Source organism: Nymphaea colorata, chromosome 3 (assembly GCF_008831285.2).
Source record: "Nymphaea colorata isolate Beijing-Zhang1983 chromosome 3, ASM883128v2, whole genome shotgun sequence".
Classification (NCBI taxonomy): domain Eukaryota; kingdom Viridiplantae; phylum Streptophyta; class Magnoliopsida; order Nymphaeales; family Nymphaeaceae; genus Nymphaea; species Nymphaea colorata.
This window is the reverse complement of record NC_045140.1, coordinates 25,975,999-25,985,268: the sequence shown is the minus strand read 5'-3', so window position 1 is coordinate 25,985,268 and position 9,270 is coordinate 25,975,999. Positions and strand designations below refer to the sequence as shown.

Sequence of the window (9,270 nt, the reverse complement as noted above, 5' to 3'; positions counted from 1 at the left end):
CACCATTAACAGTTCAGGGTAATAGCATCCATGAGAATCGAACCGATGATAATATTCTAGAAAAGTAGCATTCATATGAATTGTCTTTTATGCCACTCTCTACTAGCTAATACTACACCCTTGTTTTTTAAAACTTTTTTGGTCTATAACTCTATACTGGCTCCTTTAGCACTCGTGCGCACACACACACATTGCCTGGACTCTGGTCTGTTCTGCACCTTCTTTTAATTTTCTGATCAACTAAAAGATCAGATTTGCTAGCTTGTTACATTTCTGAAACGCAATTAAACATTTCTGAAACCCGAGGTTTGCCAATCACTGCCAGGAAAAGTTTTCCTGAACCTTGAAGATTCCCTTCCAATCAATTTTAAGATATAGAAAGCAAAATCTCTCTCTCTCTCTCTCTCTCTCCCTCTCCACGCATACACAAACACAGAGCTGTACATATATCTGTGTGAAACCTGAAATGATAGGGATATCTCCTTTGGAGCTTCTTCATGATCTGCATGCGTATTTCACCACTGCATGCTGTCTGTAGTACTGGTTGGCTGCTGGACAGTGGGTGAATGGTGGTGGCGGAATCCAGGCCGCATTCCCTTGAGCAGCTAGCAGGACCAGGACCACCACTAGCAGCACCATGAACCAAAGCAAGGCCACCTTCATCCCTGCATTTAATGGTACTGCTGTCTTCTTCCGCTTTACCTTTCCTACTTCCTTAAATGTTCGCATTATAACACCTACCATTATCGTCTCTCCTGTATATATATATATATATATATATATATATATATATATATATATATATATATATATATATATATATATATATATATATATATATCAATGTTTGTCCATTTGTTTGCTTTACTTAATTTATATGTACATGGAAGCGTCAGGGCGCATCTGCCAACACTGCCAAGCTGTAGTTATGCGTCAACATTGGACATAGAAAGCGAGTCCGCCCTTCCCTTGTCTCCATAATTGACCTCCCTCCTCCTGCATCATTCATGACCAAATTCAACCCCTACCCCACCCCACCCCACACACAACAGAGAGCGAGAGAGAGAGAGCTTTAGCTCATCATAGAAAGGCATAAGAGTAGTCTTCATAATTAGCCTCCTACATCTTGAATCAGAGAGAGAGTGAGAGAGAGATCAGAAAGATGGGATCTCTTAGGTGGTGTTGCTTCTTTGTCTTCTTTCTCCTTGCAAGTTCCCGTTCACCAAGGCAAGTTGGTGCCGCACTAACGCCGGACCAGCAGAGGGAACATGATCGAATAGTCTCTCTGCCGGGACAGCCGCCGGTGGGCTTTGCTCAGTATTCCGGCTACATCACAGTCAACAAGAAGCATGGCAGAGCTCTCTTCTATTGGTTGACAGAGGCCACTGTCGACTCCGCATCCAAACCTTTGGTGCTGTGGCTTAATGGAGGTCAGTCCTCTCGCCCACCCCCCCCCCTCTCTGTCTCTCCCTCTCTCTCTCTCGCAGGCACACACAGACGCAGAGGCCTCCTGTCATTTCATCAGTCATCACCAAGAAGCCGGAAGATGCGCCCTCTCGTGAAGGGACACGTTGGTTATTTAATTTCGACAAGTTTTTTTTTTCTTTCTTAAAAAAAAAAACCTTTTTGCAGTTTTAAGTAGGTGCAAGGGAATAGAAATTCATCTTCGTACGTGTTTTTGTTCTTTCTTACTGTTCCAACCATCCACCTTGGTGAGAAAATAAAAAGGAAAAAGAAAACAAAAACTAAGCACGCTAAGATTCGATTTGCAACCCATGGGGCTCATTAGCTGCCTTGCAGTAAAGATTCAAAGCCGTATGCCGCCATGATTGCTTGTTACTTTTATGCATGGTAAAAGTTTTCCATCCCATCCGTTCTTCAAACTCTTTCACTTCTGTTTTGTACTATGCCTTGTTTAAATGATTTTGAGGACTCTCAATAAATGATGGGACCCTGATCTATCTCTCTCGGATTACACGACCACCATCTTTAGCCATGGATTCATAGACTCAGATAGTTTGAAACCACTGGTCTTCTCCCCATTGAAGCAGTAAATAGTTTCAGCAGGTTGGCTTAAACTGCAATCTGAAACCAAGCAACCAAGTTCAGTCCTAGATGGAGTCGTTTGCAGAAACATGACTATTGCTCCATAACTCAAACCGAAGAGGTAGGTCATGGAAAGCCTCGGTTTGACCCATAGTCCATGTATCCTTGCACTTCTGTTCTTCTCCTAGGACTGGTTTCATCTGAAGAAAGCTTACTCACAGTCAGAGTACGCCTAAACTTCAAAGAAAAGTAAGGCTGTTATTATTATGTTGAATGCAAGACATGATACTTTGGAGTTGGTTGACTTCATTGATGGTGTTTGGTTTTCTGAGCTCCAGAGCACGCGACTGCAGATAAGTCTCAAGAAAAGAAGAAAACGGGAGGAGAAGAAACAGGGGAAAGGAAAGCATGTCTGCCATAAAGCTTGTCAGTTTCATTTAAGAGCAAGAACCAAACTGCAAACTTTTCACGAGCGGTGCTACCATTCTAGTTCTATATTAATTTTTTTCTAAGAAAGTCTCTGAACATTGAACAGTAAACCTTGCTGGTCTGCTGATTCGATTCTCGAAACCAATAGTCCAACTTTCCCACGCACCACCCGTCAAAAGAAGGTTCATATATATATATATATATATATATATATATATATATATATATATATATATATATGGGGATGTCAGATACAAGGCTGCCCAAATAAAACAAAGGCCTATAAGGTAGGCAGCTCCACCAGCTTGTAGGAGTTTGTCTAACTCCAACTTACATATATGTAAAAAAGTTGAGTAGTGTAGAAACCCTCATTTTCATCACTTTTATGTCTAGGTTGTATTCTGCGTCAGTAAATTGTAGTCTTCCCGGATCTTGAGGCTTAGGCACTATTCTTTTTCTTGGTTGTGTTTATGACAACTCATTCTTTTCTTAAGTGGGTTCATAAGATGTCTTTGTCTAACAGCAGAAATTACCTCACACTCCTTGACCCTTTTTTTTCTTCTTCTCTTTGTCCTTAATAGTTAAAAGATTTGACCTTCCTCCTACAAAATGAGAATGATTCTAAAAAAACTCAAAGATCCTCATGTTCTTTTTTGCTATGAATCTTGGGTGCATTGAACCTGATAGAATATGATACACCTTTTAACTTGGGTGTTGGGATCCTACCTTTTAACAGTTTAGAAAAGTAGTACTAAGGTCACTTGCTCGACTAACTATACTATTTCCTTGAAGCAAACTCATCTTTACATAAACAATATGAAAGGAGAGCAAAGAAATTTGAAAAAAAAAACTGTTAGTTATTTGTTAAATCATCCTTACCGACGCTGTCTGCAGTTCCAGTGAAGACTTTTCTTAATTAAAATTCGAATGCACGAGTTCCAGTGAAGACTTTTCTTAATTAAAATTCGAATGCACGAGAATACCTTTTTACTTGTCCCTGTTTTGAAGGTAAAAAAACAGATAAAAGGACATGGTTTTAAGAACCCTAATGAAACTATATGAGAACAAAAGCTTTTCCTGCTTGATGCGTCATGTCACAAAAACATACTTATCTTGTTGAATTTTGGTAGCCTCGAAAACCGGATAGCAATATATATTGTATTATAGTATAATATATCCTGCAATGAAGAGCGGCACCTGCCGTTCATGTGATTGTGTAGAACTGGAGGAGCTGTGAATTCCATACCTTATAAAGTTAAAACAAGTGGGGCAGCAAATAAAAGTGACTTGACGTTCCTTCCTTTCCCTTAAAAGAAACAGAAGGAAAAAGATGCTGCTGAGTCAAACTTTCCTGGTTAGAAGCCATGGCACAATAAAGTTTTGTGGAAGCAACATGAACTTTCTTTGTTATATTTATACTTGTTTATATATATATATATATATATATATATATATATATATATATATATATATAGCTACAAATTAAAAATCTATCTTTCAGCATCGATTTATAGTATTTTTAGTGATGATTCGTATATGTGTGTGTGTATGATGGACTATTGAAAAAAGAAATTAAAAAGAAAAAACCATCTTCTTTTTCGACACCTGCTTAGAGAAAAATATTCATGTTTCTTGCACAACGTGGAACAGGGCCTGGTTGTTCATCAATAGCATATGGGGCGTCGGAGGAGATTGGTCCATTCCGCATCAACAAGGCCGGCACTTCTCTTTACTTGAATAAATACTCATGGAACCAAGGTGCGTGCGCGTTTAACTGCCCCTTTTCTTCATTTGAATTTGTAGGCTGTCGATGCATCGAACACCTTTTTACCTCTCAGTATTGAAGTCAAAATTAACAAATCCTAACTTCTAGTGACGCAATTAATTTCACTATTAAGTTTATTTTTCTCAACATCAACGCTCAACACGAAACATTCAGTGACCAGAAATAACAGATCCAGGGCAGGATTTAGTTATATATATATATATATATATATATATATATATATATATATATATATAGAGAGAGAGAGAGAGAGAGAGAGTTCAACTACTCTAATTCATTTATTTTGTTACTCATTCACATTCTTATCGGTATCCTCTTGGGTATAGAGGCAAACATCCTGTTCCTTGAATCTCCAGCCGGCGTTGGTTTTTCTTATACAAATACAAGTTCTGAGCTGAAGGATGCCGGAGACAAGCGTACAGGTACATTTGCATATATATGCTTTCAGTTCAATTCTAGGCACGCAGCTCCAGCCTACTTGGTTCTATGGTTCCGAGATTTTGATATTTCTCCTTCTCGTATAAAATACCAGCTGGCGATGCATTGATCTTTCTGTTAAGATGGCTGTCGAGGTTTCCGCATTACAAATACAGAGATTTCTACATCTCAGGAGAGAGCTATGCAGGTAAGATTTGATTCACTCTTGGGGCTTGTTAGTGAATTTTACTTGATTGCTTATCAAATTCATGGCTTTTCAAACTAAAGGAGTGCATGGGATGCTTGGACTAGGGGTCTGCGACACCGTGTCTGAGACAGTCCCACTTTTTCATTTCTCACGTCTCAGGGTGTTACAGAGCAGAGATCAAGATATCAACGCTGAATTCAGAACACATGTAGCAGTCCACGTTTTCATGATTTCATTGTGTTTGCTAGAATATAAATAAAGTGAGACAAATTTGTCTCACTTTAATTAAAATGCCTTCGACACTCTGCTCATACAAACAAACGAGTTTCGAACTCTAGCAAGAAGCAGGAGCTCGACCACTTGAGATCATCCGTTTCATAGTTTCTTTGTTCATTTTAGCCATCTCTTTTTCAGGGCATTATGTTCCCCAACTGGCGAAGAAGGTTCATGACTATAATACGATCACCAAGAGCAGTTTTATTAACCTTAAGGGCTTTCTTGTAAGTATCTTTGCTTCATGAAACAATTTAGTCTGCGAGTCCATATATTATTTTTAATAGGTTAACAACCATCCAAAAGATATTCCTATCTAGAAATGAAAAAAAGATAATTGGTGACAACATTGACTGGAATTAGGTATTAAAGTAATACCGGATTCCTCGCCTGCAAATAGTCTAATAGAGTGTCATGCATGTGCGTTCTGCAACATGGTTTTCTTTTGCTTATTTCATGGACCATCTTTGTTGTTTTATATGGTGCATGCTGAATTAGTTTAAAATGACACCTTGTAAGCAGAAAAGTCTGAATGACACATGGACTGAAATGCCTCTTGGGGCAGCAGTAAATTTGGAATATCATTTCCTGATGAATTGCGAACAAGTTTAGAATTGGAAGTACAGAAACAGAGGCATATGTAACTGTACATGACTTTGGAAGTTGATTAAGGATGTACAGCAGCTATGCCTTGGGATCAGTAGTGCTACTTACTATACTTCTCGGATTCTACTGCAACAGAAGTATACTCAGTTGCAGCGAATTTATGCATATGTTTTGCATGATTGCGGACACATCGACATGCTTGAGTTCATGCAGATCTTTGTTGCCATCGATGAATTTTTATTGCTCCGGAAAGAAAATTCTTGTTTTTGATATGTAATTGATAGTTTTTCTCGATCCAGCATGGTTAGTTTGATATTCTCATATAATAGGAAGACTTCCAACTTGATTGATAAAATTAACTTGATCGAGTATTGCTTCTACACCTGTTATGTTATGAAATATGATCTGTTCGTCAAGTGAAACGTTAGGAAAGTTTGCAAATCCAACCATGAGTCATGCTTGTTGGAAGAAGCTAGGGAGATTGCCTGCACTTGACCCTCAACTTTCAGCCTGTCCTTGTTCAGGTGCAAATAAGAAAGAAAGAAAGAAATTGCCTTTGAATGTCCATGCTGCAATACTTCCAAGATCGGCACATACTGTTCTCAATAAATTAAACATGGTTCTGCTTCCTAAATTTTTCCTGCTTACCGCTGCCTGTTCTTGGCCATTTAGTTCTTTTTTCTTTGAAATTTGATATGCATGTGTGAATAAATATACCTATACAGGTGGGGAATCCAGTGACAGACATCCACTATGACAATCTAGGTACCGTAAACTACTGGTGGAGCCATGCACTCATCTCGGATACCACTTACAAATCAATATTGAAGCTCTGCAGCTTCTCGGGGACAAAGAATCCAGACAATTGCACCGACATGCTCAACTATGCCGTTAGCCATGAGTTTGGCGACATTGATCAGTACAGCATTTATACGCGACCATGTAAGGCCTCATCTACGAGCAAGTTATCTGTGATTAGGCTTGGAAACATCTTGATTCAGAGGCAATTGTCTGGATATGATCCTTGCACCGAGACCTATGCAGAAAAATACTACAACAGGCCTGACGTTCAACGAGCAATGCATGCAAATGCCACTGGAATACCATACAAGTGGACAGCCTGCAGGTTGTATGGAATATTCAAACTTTTCTTATTTCTCGAACTTTTAGCAAGCTCACACAATCGATATTTGAATTGACTTATGAAATGAAAGGCACCATGTTGTATTGTACTTCTCTGGGATTTGATACATAATACTTTGGGTAACAGCATGTTTCTTGTGCTGGTTTCTGTGCCAGTGATGTGATCCAAATAAACTGGAAAGATGGACAATTTTCAATGTTGCCTACCTATAGAGAGCTCATCGGAACTGGTCTACGAATTTGGCTCTTCAGGTAAGTCTTGTTGAAAAGAGTTTTTCACAACAATTCTTTCCCTTGGTTGGTCACATCTAGGCACATTCTCCACTTCTCAGGTAAGTCTTGTTGAAAAGAGTTTTTCACAACAATTCTTTCCCTTGGTTGGTCACATCTAGGCACATTCTCCACTTCGATTCCTAAAGTTTTACAGGGTTTGGCGGTTCGTGATCACAAGAGCAAATAGATCAGAGCCAAACATGGAAGTGTAGCTTGTGATTCTTAGGTGCTGACTGAAAAGTTGAGACCCTTTAATCAACAAATGGCCAACTAAGAATCAGAACTACAACTTTTCAATGCACCATTAAACAGCTTGCTCATAATGCTTTTGTATGTTCAAATGAAACTAATGTTTAATACTTGTATATTTTGGCTTGTCATGTCAAACTTGGCAAAGTTCAGTCGGTGGATTAGCTTCCAGGTGTCATGCTAACTGGCTATGTTATATTTCAGAATTGTAGATTACCAAAATTTAGCTTTTTGTCCATTGCAGTGGAGATACAGACTCTAATGTGCCAGTTACTGCAACGCGGTTTTCCTTGAGTCATCTCAACCTCCCCGTAAAGGTTCCTTGGTACGCTTGGTATTCAGGTGGCCAGGTATGCTCTGTCATATTCTGCTAAGAAGTTCTCAGTTTTTGTTTTAGAAACGAATAATCAGTTGATCAACTGAATTACATGGGATCTCTTGATACCAACTGCATCTCTTTGGATTAGTCTTTGGCACATCATGAAACTTGTGATGGTAATCTTGTGTAATAAATCTTCAGAGGATGCATCAACTCATTGGTTGATGATGTTTTTTAGCTGTCTCAAATGCCCAAACTCGGCAATATTAAGCTTGGGATTTTTCTGTTCTCGTTTCTCCTTTTCAGTTGGTTGCCGAAGCTCACAGCTTGAGTGAACTCAAGATAGAGGGATCAACATCTCTCTGGACTAGCAAAACATTTCTGCTTAACTTCTTCAATTAGTCTGATTTTCCCTGTTTAAATCTCTAGAATTTGGCAGGATACCACATAAGATGTACACTCACTAGCTCCTTACTTAAGTAGAGCCAGAGTTCAGTTGAGGCTTAAAGCATTTCCTCTAAAAGTAGAAGCAGAAATTGGAGAAACAATTAACGGGTCTCACTCTTTTCTTTTGACGTATTGCTTAGGTGGGAGGTCGGGCAGAGGTGTATGAAGGTCTAACATTTGCAACCGTGAGAGGAGCTGGGCACGAGGTTCCCATGTTCCAAGCGAAAAGGGCCTTCTGCCTTTTCAAGTCTTTCCTTGCTGGAAGACAGCTTCCAAGTATTGACATGCTTAAAGGTGGCCACTGCTAGTTATTTTTCAAGTGGATGCAATATCAGTTACTTACTCTCATAATTTTTTACTTGCAAAGAAAATATCATTGGCTGCCTTTCTTCTGTTTCTCCCCGAATTGTCTATAAAACAGTTTGTGGAAGGCCATGTTATCCACTCTTTAAATAATGAATAACGCAAGGAAAGAAATCCTTGAGACCTTTCTTTTCTGTTTCCAACTCAAGTCAGTGTGCGTTAGATCACCTGCAAGATTTTCAAATTGATGCAGCTAATGCTGGATTGAAGGGCATTGGTGTAGTGGGCAGTTCATTGGCTATCATGAAAACAGTCAAGAGTCCAAAACCATGAGAGCTACCTGTGGACAAGCCAAAAGTTACAAGGGTCTTGAGGGCAGGAATACTTGCATCGTCATGTCCTTGTGTTAGAAACAAGAAAAGGATAATTTTCTGGTGGTGTTGCTGCATTTGATGCCTTTAGATTTTAACGTTATAACATCCTGCTTACTTGACAGCTTTTGGGAACAGCTCATTGCTCTTCAACAATCTTTTCTTCCATCGGGACACAGGCCCCTTGCCCCTTGCATTTTCAAAAATTGCTGAAGACATATAATTAGGCCATCTTAAAATTTCTGAAAACTGTAACTATGCACTCTCTGAACTTTTTCTTTTTTCTGCCATCTTTTTTTTTTCTTCCTATGCTTTGTAAAAGTCTATTTCGCCGTAGAGATTGCGGCGAACAACAAATTCTAACTGTAGTATCCGGTAACGTCCTAGCTACCTAAATTGT

At 39.1% G+C, this 9,270-nt stretch overlaps 1 protein-coding gene across 2 annotated transcripts; it reads left to right on the top strand.

The window, feature by feature from the left end:
- The first annotated feature begins 1,020 nt into the window (after positions 1–1,020).
- On the top strand, positions 1,021–9,240 carry LOC116251267 (serine carboxypeptidase 24-like). 2 transcript variants are annotated; one of them, XM_031625433.2, is made up of 10 exons: positions 1,021–1,430; positions 4,126–4,233; positions 4,588–4,683; positions 4,794–4,886; positions 5,301–5,386; positions 6,491–6,891; positions 7,065–7,160; positions 7,675–7,780; positions 8,337–8,490; positions 8,996–9,235. In XM_031625433.2, the coding sequence occupies exons 1-10, from the start codon at positions 1,163–1,165 to the stop codon at positions 9,091–9,093; spliced, it is 1,506 nt and encodes a 501-aa protein (XP_031481293.1). In that variant the 5' UTR covers positions 1,021–1,162; the 3' UTR covers positions 9,094–9,235. The 2 variants fall into 2 exon arrangements, with proteins under 2 accessions (XP_031481293.1, XP_049933033.1); XM_050077076.1 differs by lacking the exon at positions 1,021–1,430 and adding an exon at positions 1,828–2,472 and having other exon boundaries at positions 8,996–9,240.
- Positions 9,241–9,270: the final 30 nt, after the last annotated feature.